The 17,795-nt window shown below is 38.1% G+C and overlaps 1 protein-coding gene across 2 annotated transcripts; it reads right to left on the reverse strand.

The window, feature by feature from the left end:
• Nucleotides 1–898: 898 nt before the first annotated feature.
• LOC113232335 (solute carrier organic anion transporter family member 1C1-like) lies at nucleotides 899–17,269 on the reverse strand. 2 transcript variants are annotated; one of them, XM_026467012.1, is made up of 12 exons: nucleotides 17,007–17,269; nucleotides 14,669–14,836; nucleotides 13,135–13,311; nucleotides 11,445–11,636; nucleotides 11,283–11,285; nucleotides 10,478–10,599; nucleotides 8,890–8,976; nucleotides 6,470–6,666; nucleotides 5,858–5,980; nucleotides 4,010–4,173; nucleotides 3,256–3,396; nucleotides 899–1,251 (listed from the first exon to the last, which is right to left on the reverse strand). In XM_026467012.1, exons 1-12 carry the CDS (start codon nucleotides 17,149–17,151, stop codon nucleotides 1,070–1,072), a joined length of 1,701 nt encoding a protein of 566 aa, XP_026322797.1. In that variant the 5' UTR covers nucleotides 17,152–17,269; the 3' UTR covers nucleotides 899–1,069. The 2 variants fall into 2 exon arrangements, with proteins under 2 accessions (XP_026322797.1, XP_026322798.1); XM_026467013.1 differs by lacking the exon at nucleotides 11,283–11,285.
• Between the last annotated feature and the right edge of the window lie 526 nt (nucleotides 17,270–17,795).

Here is a 17,795-nt window from a genome sequence, read left to right on the forward strand (position 1 = left end):
TGAAAATCAGATCAGTTGGATAATTTTCCGAAAAATTTCAAATAGTGGAAATTTTACCCGAAAAATTACCGAAAAATTAGAAAAATTTAAGAACTTGTAAAATATTATTTCGATGACTCATATTATGTTCTACATTTAAAAACATTTTTGAAGTTTTATTTAGCGTGAATTATAAAATAAACTTGTATAGCCACTTAGACAAAAACGAGATTGAAAATTATTCCACAACAGCGGAAAAACTTTTTTAATGGCTCCACCGTTTTCGTTCAGTAACTTCAACTTTGGACAGGCGTCAACGTTACGAAAATTAAGGCAAAACATTGGAAAAAAAAAATCCGGAAAATATTTATTTTTCTGAAAAATATGATTTTTTTAAATGGAAATTTTTCCACGACCCAACACTAGACCGAATTAATTATATCTGTTATGCGAACGAAAAGTGATGTTAAACGATATTCAGTACCCTTCATAATCAGAGCGCAGAACAATGGTCTTTAAAACTCGACGTAAAGGGACACGACGTTATTAAAACAACTTTTCAAATCTACCGTTGTATAAACCCTCTTTATGTAGAGTCTGTGCGAATTACTGGTAATGAAATAAGTTTATCCCTGTTTCGCATTATTGTCTTGCCAATAGTTGTCAATGTAGTAGTCGAATTAGACTAGACCGTGCGTAGTCTTGTTTAGACTGGTCTGCCTTTTTCAGTTTTTTTTAATAATTTAAGTGTAGGTATTACAAAATGAAAAGAATTAAGTAGTTACCCTTGACGTCCTTTTTACACTGTACTTAACCTATACACACGATCAAAAAGATTAAATTTAACTCTAACATTTTTTTCCTTTTTTTTTCTTCAAATTGCTAAAAAGTGGGCATGGGGAAGGGGGTGGCTATGCTATATAAATAGCCACAACACCAATGGAGTGGGGAATGTAATAATTAAAGCGGGACGCGTAGTCTCAAACACTGAGCGCGTCTGCTTACGTATATAACCACGAGCATGCCAGAATTGTTAACACAATGCAGTGTTAACATTACAATATTGAACACCATCGACTAAAGATGCCGTTTACATGTCGTTATCGGAGTCAACTTCGCCGGCGGCGTCGCGACGCTTCAGAATAACCCATACCACGCACCCGATTAATGAGGAGGTGAACGCCAAACTTGCGCTGACAGCTCCCAACATCGTAGGAAAGGTGTTGTTCTGCAGCAGACAGATGTTGTTCTCGGACCAAGCGCAGGTCAACACTGTAAAGGAGTATACATTTTAAATAAAGCAGAGATGATGAAATTAATTCGTGACGATCCAATACACCATCACACAAGTTTGTCAAACTTGCTTGTAGTTTACACTCGCTCATCTCTTTCTAGAGTCGTACAATCATATAGAAAAGATACCTGACCCCCAAACCGACTTTGTGGATCTATTGGTTCTGAGCACAAAAATGTGGAGAAAAATTGTTAAACAAACTTATTCTTTAACCATTGAGCCGTAATATCTATTTTGGTATGCTTCCGTGGTCGTCTCATTAGTGAATGACATCGTAAGAAAGTTTTTAAGCAATTTCTTACTTAAATACAGAATACAAATATCAACCAGCTATAGCAAGGCCGTCGTGGCCTAGCGGTATAAGGATTGCTTTGCAAGTTGAGGCAAGCATGGTTAGAGTCACATTAAAAATAAAATATTATTTAGCTATGACTATATAATATTGTATTTCTTTTTTGTTTTTAACCTCTGGATAGGTGTAAGAATGTCTAAGTCATCTTCATAGAGGACAATAATTTGTAATTTTAATAATTCCGTTTAGTGTGGCATATTATAACAAGAAAGAAAACTTTGAAAGTAATTAAAACTGAATGGGAACGAAACGTGGAACAATGCGAAATTACAGAAGACACGATCGTATGCAAACTGCAGAGCCCTACGCTTTATTAATAATATCTAACCACCCACCTTTGGCAATTTCTAGTGAGCGAATACACAAAAGCGAAACAATACTGTTATAAATAATTACGTTAAAACAAAATAGTGCTCGTGGAAACGAACCACGGGTATTGTAACCGGCCGTCATACAACAAGCCGCTCGACCAATTTACGAGGATGTCAAATGACGAAATTTAGCATTGGTTTTAAAAATATGTTGACCATCTTCAAGCAACACTCTACTGCACTGCTTATACAATCGGTTTGGGCATGCTAAAGGGTCAAGTATCTCATGTATATGACTGTACGTACCTTACTATAGTTCTTAAGATTACGACCAGGGAAGTGTTACCACCTTACCTATTCCTGTCGCCAAGCAATAATGTGAGCATTACTGTTTTCCGGAAGGGAAAGAGGGCTGGTGAAATTATAGGCACATGGGACTAGTCAACTTATAAGAACAACGGGTGCAGGATGCATTGCCCCTCAGATCTTTGCGCTTTACCACCTGGTGCACAACTCGTTCGTCCCCTCACTTGGTGTTATTTAAAAAATAAAACAATAATCAATTAGTGATGTTCTAATACTTTACCGATACGATTTCTTATAACAATCGATTTTATAAGAAGTTTAAATCGTAATTGAAATTCACAATTAATTCGTTGAACAACGATAGTTTATAAAGTAAACAAACAGTTTTAATCGATTTAATACATTGTCATTTTTAACATTATATTAGTTATATTAAGAAATAGGGTAACGTGCGACCTAGGTGGAACACTAAACCAGTAGAATTTATCATAATTATTTCAAATTAATTTATTTTCATTATAATTTATTAGACAGGCACCAAAACCGATACAACGGAGAAATCAACTTGATATAATCTTCGTTACATAATCTGTCGGCTTGATAAATATCGGAATCGGATATAGTAAAGAAAAATAAAACAGAGTGCATGAAGTATTGCATGTCTTTGTCTATAGTTGCTTGTCAATAATTATGAAACTTCATAGGCACGCTTATGTCAAAAGTAAAATAAATTATTAGACGGAGTATAATTTGTCAAGTCTCATATGCCTGTAACTTCACCAGCATCCTTACCCTTCAAAACCAGAACGCAGTAATGCTCACTACAGCTTGACAGCAGAAATAGGTAAGGTAGCAGTACTTCCTTGGACGTCATCTTTCACAAGAAGCTCTACTGCTACTATAACATAATGTTTCGTCGACTCGAGAGTCGGCCTGAGTTTCTGAAGTGCGGGGATGAGTTCGACGTTTTGCTCATTCAGGCTGAGTCTCGAGCGAGAATGTAGACGAGTTACCTCCGATGAAGAAGTAGGCCAGGTGTCCAACGACGAAGGTGACGACGGTGATAAGGGAGCCGGCGAGTCCGAGTGCCACGGAGCGGTCGCGGTGGTCCACCTCGCGGAGTATCAATACGCCCTGCAGCTGGAACGAGAGAACTGCCGCCGACGCGGACGTACGCGCGTCATACAACATGAATTACATCTATTTGCCAAGTTTTGTTGAAATCGGTAACCGGATTCATCCCCTAGTTTGCCACTCTTAGAGGTGGAATATTTTCGTCAAATTTAAATGACACTACTAGTGAGGTACCTTCTTTCCAACAAAAAAAATAATCATCAAAATCTGTTATCGCGTAACATACACACCAAAAAAAAAAAAGAAACATACAGACGAACTGAGCCTCCTTGAACCTCCTCCTTGTTTGCAGCCGGTTAAAAATTCATACTTAAAGAATTAGAAAAAAATTTCGAAAACTTTTTATCGATATGATGAGCTACATCACAAATTAACATTATTGAAAAAAATGTTTTCATATAACACAAAAATTTTTTTAACATAATAAACATTGATTTGGTGTTATTTTTACTTTAATTCAACGTAATTACTTAAACAATATTTAATTTAACATTAAAAACGAATTTAGTGCACGTCATTACAAGGTTATATTGTGTAGATTTTCATGAACTGTGACGGGGATCATCTTAAATTATTTTTAGTACAGATCCTGCTAATGTTACAATTTGCCAACAACTAATAGTAGCGCCTTACTCGTGAGGGTGACGGTGACCAAGAACAGGAATTGGTGTAGTCCAACGACGCCGAAGCAGGAGAATGCGCTGCAGGAATTACCGTGTCCGTGACCACCCACCCACGTGCCGTTCACTTCGATGCCCGTCATATTGTATTGGCCACATGTGCAGTCGGTCAAGTACCTGTTCGACATACAGTTAATATTACTTTATTATTTTAACACCTTCTAGCTAATTGGAAAAAGCCCTTTTAACCATAGCAACATCGTCATTGCTCGTATGTATACGTACGTAATTGAAATTAGTAATATTATAGTACATTACGATATTAGTGCGCAAAGATGGTTATAACATGCGAGCTTAATTGAGCCGAGCATGTTATTATAACCAATACGCACGTATATCGTACGACGTTTTTTAACACATTTGCGAGGAAACAGAAAAAAAAACATTTTATATTTTGTTCATTTTTAATTATTGAAACAGTTCTTAAATTACCAAATAAACTGTTTTTTTTTTTAAATAAACTCAATCTGTGAATGCACACTGTTGCTTTCCCGCCATTTTAACAGAACTGCCTACTGACTGGCGCCGCGCGGCGATTTGTTCGAAATTTGAATAGCAACAGCGCGCTGCTCACTAGCTGGAGTCGTGCGGCGGCGATCAGTTCCATATTTGAAATGGCAAATAATACTGTTATGGAATTTGTATGGACTATAACTTAACTATTTGCTTTGGTAACACACGCGTTTTTTATGACCCGCTTTACATATTTAAAACCGGTGGAATTACAGCAGCTTTACGAGCAAGGGTGTTAAAAATATAGTAACCCACACACTCAACATATCCCCGCACTAGGGAAACCCTGTGTCGCGGGTGCCGTACACACACATAGACTAGACACATAAAATTGTGGTTACAATTTACACTTTCGAGAGAAATAAACGAAGGCCATACAAATATATGTCCCGGCCCGGGAATCGAATCTGGGACCTATGCGTGGCATGGTAACGATTTCGGCACGCAGGCAGTTAATAAATATTAAGATATTCCTTGTGTTATTTGTGTATTCCAGTTGAGTTCAGTTATGAGAGTTGAATTAATATAAGTTACTCGAAGTACTTATACAACGCAGATGAAATCGCGGGCACCAGGTAGTTGTAAATCAAAATGTAATATACAGCCATTGACTTACAAATAAATGGACGACGGGTCTAATACAAAAACCACGAAAAAAATGTCCCAAGTCAACCTATTTTAACGTAGTGACATGTAAAGGAATATGAAAAAGCTAAAACGTTGAATTTAAATTGTAATGTCATCGCAGTACTGTCTAATTTTCCTTGCTTCGCTGTCAGTCGAACAAACGAAGACTAAAGCGCGAATGACGCTCTGTATACGATTTTAACGCCCTATAAGTTCGGACACTTTTTAGCGCGGACCCGACGTCCATATAATTGTAAGTCAATGGCGCACACGCGGTAAAATTGACGTTTTGTTTCGTTGGTATTGCTTAAGTAGTCAACATAACAATGATTATTTGTTGGAATTGGCAACACCAGCAGTATATAGGCTTGGCGTCTAGGAAATGAAAGTAGTTTTTGCGGCGGTCAAAATAGTAATTATTTGTTTTGCTTAATAAGTATATTATTCAATAAAATTTCACTTCTATTTTGGTGAGCAACGAAAAGTTATTCATTGTTTATTATTTCTATAAAATTTATATTAAATTTCTGAAACTTGTGGAAACCACTTTTTCTTAAGAAATCACATCCACAGCACCTATTGTTCAAACCTGAAAGGTGTGCGTAACATTTTTTTAACATTTTGTAAGTGGTGAGTTAAAGATATTTTCGGGTATACTTACTCCACTCCAGCAAACTCCTCGATCTTCTGGCATCCGGCGTGGCATGGGTTGACGAAAGTGACGGGCGTAAGGTCGACAGAGCCTACGCAGACCGGTGAGAAACCGTTCCAAGGGGAAGCGCAGCTGCACATTTGAATTAAAAGTTCATTTCATACTCACACTAAAGGCTTCTGAGTGCCCTACCTGCAGTTGAGTAATTGCCCGAGAAATTTTAAATAGCAGAAATTTTTTCGGAAAATTGGAAAAATATTAATTCGAAGGCTCATGTGATATTCTACTTTTAGAAATATCTTTTGAAGTCCTATTTAGCGTAAATTGATGAAAATGAACTGTCATTTAGCTCCGTTTTCAAAAAAGACAGACTATAATTACTAATGCATTTCTCGGTCATGACACAACGAAATTAGGCAACACTAGCTAGTGCATAAAACTCAGTCTCTTTCACACACAGTGACGTCATGATAAACAGTATGACCGCAGGTCTCATTGGACCTTTGGCAGTCTCCAGTTGGTTTTAATGCACTGAGATTGGACGTTAAAAGACGGGATATGAGTGTTTTTGAAACTGTTCTATAAACCAAAAGTAGTGCCATTACAAACATTATAAATTACCTGCAGTATTCGCTGCAATTCGGTCGCTCGTATGAGAATCCGTCAAATCCTTCTATTGGGCAAAGCTTGCAGTCCAGAGCCAAAGTAATGACGAGATAGAGAAAGCCCACAAGTACATTCAGTTTGAAAGTGATCGCAGAGTTCGTAGCTCGGTTGAAGACCTTCCTGATCGGCGGTATCTGCTTCAACCCAATCAGCTGCAAACGGAAATACATATATAACTCAAAACCTTAGTCTTGGGTTTCGTTCTCATCGACACAACCTCAAATGGTTTTAGTTGATTCCGCTTAACTAATTATACTATTATTATTAATAGTTGGTAAATGAAGGAAAGATGCCGTCTGTACCAAAAACGCCTTGCCGTCTAAGTCTTGCCCAGAGGTTTTATTGCTATCTTGGCAGTCGACTATATCACCTACCAACAACCAGCTGTAAGCGAGCGGTGGTAAAGTGGCTTAAGTGATTGGACTATGACAAGACTGAAAAACCTTTTTCATCCCACGTTCTAATTAAAGTATTGCTACTGTAGGGGCCAATACTACGCTATAGTATGGACGCCTAATTGTTTAAATTGATAGATGATAAAAGTATAAAGTAAGAAGATACAAGGCTCGTTGAGGATGTGTATCTCTTACGTTGTTGTTACGTTAAGACATGAATGTTCGTTAAACACTCAAGATGTCTAGATGAAGTGAATGCTCGTTTAATACTAAAATTTCTTGCCTACTTATGTGCCCATGTAATGTATGTAAGACACGGACAGTAGGGCACAAAGTAGAGCGCAAGGTAAGCGGAAGAAAAATGTGCGGTTGTAAACCGTACAGCTACATACATTTGCCCACCCAAATACAAACATCTACAACACACGCAAGCACACTAGCCCAAGTTCTCTTTTACCGATTTACACAGACAAATCTATTTATTTTTTATATTTTCCTTTACGAACACGTATCTCAATTTTCATTATTTCACTCCATTTTACTGTTGATTTACTGTACCTACCTGATTTTAACGTAAATGTAAGAACGGAAACCTGGTGACCTGTATTTTTATGCCTATCTCAGGCACCAGCCTCTCGCAAATAAGGTAGAATAATAACGCATAGAAACCTATTCCGCACACGCTAAGTGAGGCCAATTGAAGCGCGCCCAATGGGCCTACACGAGCGGGCGGGCCTTCAGTGCTCAAGGTCAACTTGCACCGCGAACAGATAAAAAATTTTAGCTAAAAATGACGAAAGGTGCGGTAAATGAGTGTAAAAACACGCTAGACAAACATAAAATAAATACTAACATCACATTCCACAAGGAAGTAACGCGTTTCAACTTGTATGTTTATATAAATATTCACTAAAACCGAAAATTAACCTACTACTAAAACTAGCCTACATGAATTTGTATTTTGCCTCACTTGTGACAGTTCGTTTGATATGAAACTATCATTCTATGCGTTATTATTCTAAGGGTTTAATGTAGAAACTCGTTAGTCAGTAAGCATTTATACAATTTACCTTGCATGTTGAGAGAAAATAAATATATTATTATTATTCTAAAAAATCCGTAGTAGTGACCCGTTTAGCTCTTGCAGGTAGTGTCGATCTAGTTCGAGTGAAATAAATATTATAATTAATGATAAATGTATGTTTATTGTAGGGTGACTATATTAATTTAGATAAATAGAATTACATTATCGTTAATTATATAAGTGCATATTTCTACTTACTGTTTATATTTATATACATACCATTAAAATATTGGTGTTTAATGTGTAAGATAAATAATTTTTATACCTTCATACACATAATTATAAATATATATATATAACAGTACTTTAAATGTGTAAAGTAAAGTATAAAATATGTGTAATAGATATAATATACAGACGTACAAGCGCATTGTGTTGTGTTATTAGATATTTGTGAACGTCCAGCGGCCGGCAACATGATGGACCGGTCGCCGCGAACAATAGCAAGGGCGGAGACGAGTGCGGCAGTGGCATGACGTGGACGAGTCGCTTCTTTGCTTTCGAGTGGAATGCGTGTCGTATGCTCAGTAATCTTGGCTACCCCGCTATTTTTATTATTTTTGCGAGCTATTGCTAACCGATGTAATTTGTGTTCGATATGTTCCTTCTGCTTAAAACTCTTATCTTCCTTCTGTGCTTGTGTAATCTCTGTGTTGTTTCCGTGAACGATTCTACATTTACAAAGAGCAACCCCTAGAGTTTCTTGCTCATTCTCAGGGGAATCTGCCTTACTAAAAGCAGTAGAGATTAATCATTATGATTATTTCAACTGCAATTTGTTTACCTATGAAATGAAGACGATATAAAACCCGAATTTGGATTGCAACTGATATTTCTGTTGAAAAACGTTGTTCTAACGACGAATTGTAAATGTAATGCAAGAAAACACAGCTTACCATGACAGGAATTACCACAATATGATACATGAGGATGTCGCTAATCAAGCCTGCGCCGAAAGTCGGGGGCACGACGTGGTACATCGTCTGCAAAAAAATTGTTCTCATCAAGACTTTTTTACGCCGCTGCTAATGCATGGAGAAATACTTTAATTATTCCGCCTTCCTCACCACAAATAACGTAATCGTAAGCGAAATTGAGTTATTAAGGGGATGTATTTAAACGTAGCCTAGGTTTTAGGAGGTGAGGTGTGAGGGGGAGTTATTATGAATAAAGTAAGAACCGGTGGAGAACATTTAACACAGATACGACGTCAACACAGATAAACCGCTAGGCAATTTGCAAATCTCGCAACGTACTTACGTTATTATAATAATTTAATTAATAAATAATAAGGCCCACGTAAAGGTGTTTTGAGAATTTATATATCTTATTTCGTTTCGGAAATATAAAATCGAACAAAGGTCGATCTGACATCCACAGCGAAGAAGAATGAACGAAATGTACTATGTCCTGAGAACAAGTAGTCTTGCACATAGACCTTTGTTCTACGGATGAGTCGAAATGTAAATTTAATAACTAAAAATAGCAGGTTCTCTGTACTACACGGTCAAGACACTTAAGATTTAAATCCAACTCTATGCCGTTTACTATAAGAACAGTCTAAAGTACAAAGTGTCAAGCTTGACTGTACTTAAAGAGAATGTACAAAGTTAGATATTTTATTCTTAAATAATTCGTTTTGGACTTTTATATTAACCTGTTTTCAGGATTTTATATGATCGAATAAAGTACATCCTGTCGTGTAACGAATTAGCACGTTCTTTAAAAAACATCCGTATATTTTTTGTAGGACCATTATCTAATAGTAAATCTAGCAAAACAGTTTTTCCCGCTTCTCGTCCAGTGACTCGCCGTAACAATCTGGGATCAACGAAACGAGATCAAAAATCGATTTTTGCGTTTAGTTTATTTCGTTTTATTGAATTTTTATTAGATTACACGGAAAAGCGATCCGGTCGATTCAGAAGCTTACGATAACTCAGCTGTCGACCGATTTCTTTTCATTTTTATTCCCAACACCCGAACGAACGTTAAACTGTCGTATTCGAAACCGAACCGAAATGACGTCATACCGGTACGATTACTCGAGCGTCTCGAGCGGCAATGACAACAAAAGTTTAAGAACACAGTTATCGAATGAAAGTTACCGAACGTCCTATTGTTTACAAAGCAAGAATGTAATACGGAAATCTACTCTCTCTCTCTACTCTTATTATTTTAAGGATTTTCAATTTTCTTATAATCTATTTCACCAACTAATTCCGTAACTCAACTTTATAACGGAACTTCAATCGGAAGTTTACAACTTCTTATTACTGAACCAAACGACTTGAAACTCCGAACGTTCCTACAGATGTTGAAACTTGAAAATGTGTACGAAACTTCCGCAGTTGCGGAAGCAGAAGCGGAGCTCTGTTGCACCACTAGTTCAAAGTGTTAACGAGTTAATTAATAAAGTCGAAGCTCGGTGAAGTTTATCTTAAAAGACATTGGATTCTAAGTTTTGTTATAAAGGTAACGTACCCTAATGAGAGCCTTTTCGTACCATCCAAATCCCCAAACGCTAGCTGCTAGAAGCGACATTATGACCATATAAGACAAGGCCAGCTTAGACTGCATCACACGAGTCACACTCTGCAGGTAACCTGTAACGAAACAACAGAATTCTAAGGCTATAAACTGGGCTGAAAAAAATCACAACTCCATCGTTACAAGTTAAATTTCAAACGTAATTGCGCGCGTAATCTTAAGGTGCTTTTCCACAGGCGAGGATTGAAAGTTGTATGGCAAAATTTCAATTCTCTCCAAGCGCAACTTCGGTGGAACTGATCTGGATTGACGAGGATGTGCGAGGCGAAAATTGAAATATTTGTTGACGTCATATTGAACCGTATTGCTGCCTACAAAGAGTAATAAACTCTGCAATGGAAACATGATTTATCGCGCGAGGTCCCGAGTATGAGAATTGCAAGATGGTGGGGTACGTACGATTTGAGACAAAAAAAAATTGCTTCATCTTAACTCTTCCGTTATTATATTTAATAATAATAATTTACTGGACATGTTACTTCAGCCGCGTCTTTATCGCTAGACTATCCACAACCACAGCGCGAGCGATTAATGGCAATTTTTGGTGGCAACAGGCCGTCAATTCTCGTCTCGTCTCGCCGGTGGAAAACCACCTTTACGATGATAAACGGTGCGTCGCAGCTGATTCATTTCTAGCTTATGAATTAAAAGAAAATATTGTTGCAACCCCACTAGTGTCAATTAGATACTATCACTAAAACTTGTTTAGGCAATTCCTATATTCAGTTGGCGAACTTACGATCTGTTACATCCGTTGGTATGCGTGAAAAAAATAATAACATTAGTAAAAAGTATTCTAAACTTACAATAATGAACACAGAGATGGGCAGGAACTCGAGTTTTAACCCGGTTACTGACGCTGCAGTTCTAAACACTAATAAGAAAAATTCTGATTACTTACCACGACCGGTCATAGACATCACTTTCATGTCCGGCTCAGATGGTGGTGCCTGTTGAGGTAGCTTGATCAGTTGGAGAACGCTGAGCATTAGGGGGCCGGTAACGCCGAGGGCCTGCAGCCAGTATGGCATTTCCTTAAACAAGATTTTGGGCAGCACCACCAGTCCCACTACGCGAGTTGTAACCAGTAGACCTAAAGGAAAGAGAATTAGTAAATCAAAACAAACCTCTAAAGTTTGCTCAAGGGATCAAGAGGTCAAGGGTTCGAATCCCGGGCCGGGAGTAATATTTGTATGGCCAATATAGGTAATATTTCTCTCGTGAGTTTGGGTGCAATTTGTAGTTGTCTATGTGTGTGTCCACGGCACCCACGACACAGGATGTCTACTATGACCTCTAAGAGCAATCCTATTTAAGCCTGTAAGTTGAATTGCCTGTCAAATTCGTACTATGACCTCAGTAAAACAATTCACAGTCCATGCAGTTTACTTTCCCCATTCGGAATCCGTTCACCTTTTCTTTCAAAGCAAAATCGTATCATGACGTCCATTTGCTATGCAAATGGCGGTCTCATCTGTTAAAATAAGCAATTCATATAAAGTTACTACGTGACTGACATTTTTAGAATTTAGTTTAATATTTATTATATTTTCAGTTTTATAATTATTTGTTAAGCCAATTGTCAATAAATAAATAGGTACTATTAACTATTAAGCGTTTTTAGACAATTTTAGTTCCAAAGTTCCCAATCTTTAAAGTATTGTTGATAAATTATTGGCATGAATGTTATTGCAATTTTTAAATGGACTTTTAATCATTTTAATAATTTTATTGACAGAAAAACGTAAAATAACTTTTAAATAGTGCCAAATTTGGCTATAATGCAATCAATGAAAATGTACGTTCCAATTATATTATCAAATTACAAACTCGCCTTATTAATTTCAATGATAATGACTAGACATGACATGTAATTTTGTCGTACGACAAATTGTAAAGTATGATTGAAAAGTTGTCGATATTACAAAACAACGTAATAAGCATAATAATAAAAAAATATAATTATTCGCACTTTGAACACAATCTGTGCTTGCGCTTAAACGCTCCCAGGATAGTACATCTGTCTATTTCTTTCATATGATTTAGTATGTAGTTCCATCTCGCTCTTGTTAGAAGTCAGCTAGCCAGCCAGAGACAATAATTAACGTTTAAAAAGTAAAACTCATCATCCTGTTATGCCATTCCCGTTCAACTTTGTGTAGGTCATGATACGAATTTAAGCAATTCAGTTTTACCACGTCAAGTGAACTGCATGGAACTTCGAAAGCTGTTCATAGTAGGCCCCCAGGTCTTCTCTAGTGCTGGGCTATGAATGTGTGCGTTATTTATTTACTATATTATGCATACCCCACGGAAATACATGGTAATGGCACAGTGTAAAGAACATACAGTGGGACATCGCCTTTGAAGGTTCGCGAAATGCCACTATCAATGAATGTCATACCGCAGGGTTGTCACCATGTATTTTTTTTATTTAGTCTCTAGAGGTGGGTGTGCTACTACTATATCAATACCGGGAATATTAAAAAAAGAAGTTGATGTGGGGGTAGTTTTCTATGTGTCCACAGGGTTTCTCTAGTGCGGGTTATGGGCGTGTGCGTTATTTATTAATTATAGTATGCATATCCCACCGAAATGCATGGTTATAGCATCAGGGCGATGCTCGTCGAGGTAAGCGATTCCGTGACACCATATGCCTTGGCGAGCCACTGCGCAGCAAGCACCGACGAACAGAATGAACGCGAGGCGCACCGAGGATAAGGCGTTCATGCTCAGCAGCGATTCTTGCGGGGCACCAGTGCACAAAACTGGGAAACATTATTAATCATTCAAAAGGCAATACATACTAAAATCACGTAGCATGAGCGGGCGGCACCGTAAGGCCTAGTTCCCACTATGACCGGTGAATTTGCCGGGTCGGTAAAACTGCCGGAAAGACTAGTGTCTGTACAATTTATACGAAGCTCGGTATTGTTGCAGGAGCGTTTGTCACTGCGGACCGCCGGCAGAACGCCCGGACCGAAGTTAATCATCAAAAGAGGATGCTGTCATACGAAAATAATTGAAGAACTTTGATTCGTTATTTCTCAGTTGGCCCTTTAATGTTTCAAAAGTTCCAAGTAAAATGACAACGACTTCGTGCATTAACTGAATGAAGTCGAAACCGACTTCATGAAGTCGAGAATGCGACTTCGACGTTGGTTACAACTTCACGCTTTAGCTGCAATAATGCAGTCAATCTGTTAGCAACCTACGGGTAATCAAAATTATTTGTTTTACACAATATTAGAAAATAAATTCCACTATCGAGTTCTTAGGTTTTCGCGATTGTGAGCTTCTGCGAACATGCCTGGGAGGCTACTCTCGATCTGCGTCCGACATCCGTCCGAAACAATTGCTGTCAAATAAGTAATATTCGACAAAATTAAAAGACAAGTATCAAGTATGAAGCTTGATTCGCATCACGCGTCTTTTCATTTGGTCAAGTATTGCTTAGGAAATGAAACTATTTTTCCGGATTTAAATCGCGTATATTTGTTTTTTCAAACAAACCGACGTTTCGGGCCCTTTACAGGTCGCATGGTCACGGTTGACTGTCACAGTCAACCGTGACCCTGGGATCCGGAAAAATAGTTTCATTTCCTATAAATTCCAATGTTTATGAAAACGATACCCTGAACAACAACAAAAGATGGCGATGGCAGAAATAGACCTTTTTTTTATATAAACAGATGGTAAGCTTCTGTTCTTTCATAGAACTAAAATCACCCGAAGTAAAATGTTGTAAAAGGTAAAAACGCATACAGCCATGGTGGCAAAGATATAAAATAAATAATTTCGACATATTAGGATTTGAATTTATAAAATTGATTCAGTAAATGTTTACTTACTTTTCTATACTTCAAACTAATATGATATAATTCAAATTTTTCGAGCATTAAAACTTTTTGTTTAACCTTGACGTATAAGGCGGTAATGTAACAAAACAGCCCGTGGTCGTAGTAAATCAGCACATAACAGCCGACTTAGTCTGCATGTTATGGCACTGTTTACGTGCGATTGTGACGAAAAAGAATTTGTTACTTTTAGTGACCAAAATTAGCTCCTCAAGTACCGACGCCGTCTTCATAGACAACGTCCACAATTCAATGAGTGTGAACGTACAGTTTCCTTCAGGTAGTTCCAGCGGAGGTAGAGGAACCAGCAGTAGCACGGCAACAGCGGGAACAAGAAGCCACGATATCAGAGCAGAGCGGCGACGGCCATAGCCTGCCCAGGACACCGGCGGCGCGAGAATCACTTCCACCATTGAGATGGCCACTATTGCCACATCTAAAAACCGGAAACTAAATTAATATTAAGAACCTATGATTATTAATACAAATCCATCGGGTCGAAGAATTTTGTCTGTGTGTTCGTTGTAAAAAAAAACTAAAATTAATAGTAAAAAAAAAACTAGTGGAGTTATTTTACAGAAAAAACCTTAATAATACATTGATCTAAAAGATACATCAACGTTAGCTTGTGGCACCTGTAAAAGTACCGGCTGCGGTGAGCAGGTTCTAAAATCTCTCACTAGATGTCACTAGCAGCGCCGAATATCATTATCATTTATATCATTTATTATCTCCCAACAATTACAAAGTACATGATTGAACACAGAGCTTATACGATGTGTTGATTTGCATTCTCGTCATATTTACACAGGTCATTCATTCTATATCCGAAACTGAACCCAAATCACTAAAAAAAAATGAAATGAAAAAATATATAACTATGCTTGATCCAAAGGTTTGAGTTGCACTACACATGCCACAGGTACCGGCAACCAATTGAACAATGACCTATGCGCAGAAAATAATATGCATTTTAGATCTATTTAGTGGTAAGGTTCGGGTAGGGACGGGGGGAGTATCGTATAGAGCGCGTGATTGGTAGATCATCAGTCGACCTTCAGATTTCCTCAATACATTGAAGTACGACAGAAATGGCTTATAATGCTAAAGATAGAAGACTGGGTTCCCAAATAGTTTTCAAAAATATGCAACAAACACTTTGAGGAAAAATGCTTTTCCTTTAGAGGTAAGCAAAGAGTAAAGCTAAGTTCTGGTTCTGTACCCAAATTATTCATGCCGGTATGTCTTACAATTAATGGATTGATTAATGAATTTGTCCAGCTTGTCGGTTGCGGGTCTCAGCTTGGTTCGTGGCCACCATATTATCGCGCCGTAACTGATGATGGGTCTTATCAGCGTTTTGTAGAGCCATAGTGTTACCTTGGGTGAAAGTCCCCATTGTTTACCTACCATCCTATGGCACTGCCAGAAGGTGATAGTAGCTTTCTAAATTTTGAATTTAATCATTAATTAATTAGGTAATTAACGTCTCGGCGTTTAGCGATAAGACATTTTGGTGAATACGACGAAGTGAAATATGTTAATCGATATTAAAGTTAAATCAGTGGATGGCGCAACACTATTTATCTTGCACACATGCACATTATATATATACACAGATGTATTTTTGTTTTGGTCTCGTCTCCAATACTTCAGGGCCAATCTATGTAAGTACCAAATCTAAGTTACAAAATCTTTTTTCAGTCAACTTTTCTAATTAATGTAAATAATTAGTAAATTATAACAATACTAGTACATAAACATAATTTAAAAAAATAGGTAAATAAGCGATCGAGAAAGATTAGGTTCCTTGTGAAAGTGTTCGTCCAGGGAAGTATTGCCACCTTACCTAATTCTGCCCCCAAGCTGTAATATCATCATTACTGTGTTCCGGTCTAGAAGGGTAAGGGTGCTGGTGAAATTACAGGCACATGAGACTTGTCAACTTATGTCTCAGGGTGACGGACGCAGTGGCAGTGCCCCTCAGACCCTTGCGATTTAAAGCTCTGAGTGGCACTGCAACTGTTATGGACAGGCGTGTATCTTACCATCAGGCGCACGACTTGTTCGTCCCGTCACTTGATATTATAAAAAAAATTGATAATTATAGCAAAACTAGTGGAGTTATTTCAATAATCTCAATAATACATTATGTACCTAATCAACCATTACATGGATGGTTTGGGCCGTAGCCTGCCATACTGGTCCAAAGCTGATTGGAGATTTCACACGTTTGCCAAGTCTTGCAAACCGTCTTCGACATACAGGTTTGATCACGTCGAGGACAACATCACCACCAACCCATTATCGACACCCACTGCTGGGCGCGGGTCTCAGGTTTTACGTTTTCCGAGAGCTATGTAACCTTCTTCGACGTGCAGGTTTCAACTGCCTCTGTGGCCGAACGGTTATCATGCCCCAGGTTCGATTCCCGGGCCGGGAGAAATATTTGTATGGCCTACATTTATTTCTCTCGTCAGTTTGGGTGTAATTTGTGTGTGTCCATGGCACCTGACTCAGGGTTTCCTTAGTGCGGGGCTATGTTGAGAGTAGGTTATAAGACTAGGCTATCACGGTTTTTATAATACAATTACAAGTATACTCACCGCCGATGTACCATGGGAGAGCACCGTACTGGATGTAGTCGTTCAGCATCATGTGGATGATCACCTCGGCCATCGTGATGGCGACGACGGCGCCCATCAAGATGGCTCGCAGAAACCTCGGCGTGAAGTTAGACGGGAACATCATGTTCGCCACGTAGCAGCCCGCTGAAAAACGACCACTTAGTTATTACTAGCATTTCAATTACACTGCACAAACAAATCGACCCCTACTACGTATAGTATCGTATGTCGAAATTTACAGGGGAGCGTTTAAAAGTTCTAGTTACTCACATAGAGCGTTATAAAATCCTAGATATCGGTTACATGAACAACCACAATTTATTTTATAATTTTATACTAACGCGGATATGCGTCAACAAGCGGGTAAACTAAAGTGAGACTAGGCGGGTCAGGTGACAGTATAAAATTATAAAATAAATTGTGGTTGTTCATCTAACTGATATCAAGGATTTTATAATATTCTATGTGAGTAACGAGCTTTGCCGAATAAAACTGAGAAAATCTGCCGTGTCAGGGCGCGTTCCCACTATGTCGTGACGACAGATTGTCGTGCAGTATACAGTGGCGTGGCTTGTATATTTAAATTAATTTGTTCACATACGACACGATTAACTATTTTTGTCGTTCATGATTTTTTATCGTTGCAACAACAAACTGTCGTCACAGTGGGAACAGCTTGAACGACAGTCGTCAGACGATAAAAAAACGTCACGATAAAAACGTGACGACGGATTGTCGCAGTTCCTACTGTCGTCACGTTTTATTTAT

This window comes from Hyposmocoma kahamanoa, unplaced genomic scaffold (genome assembly GCF_003589595.1).
Source record: "Hyposmocoma kahamanoa isolate Upper Pololo Valley unplaced genomic scaffold, ASM358959v1 73980, whole genome shotgun sequence".
In the NCBI taxonomy this organism is placed as follows: domain Eukaryota; kingdom Metazoa; phylum Arthropoda; class Insecta; order Lepidoptera; family Cosmopterigidae; genus Hyposmocoma; species Hyposmocoma kahamanoa.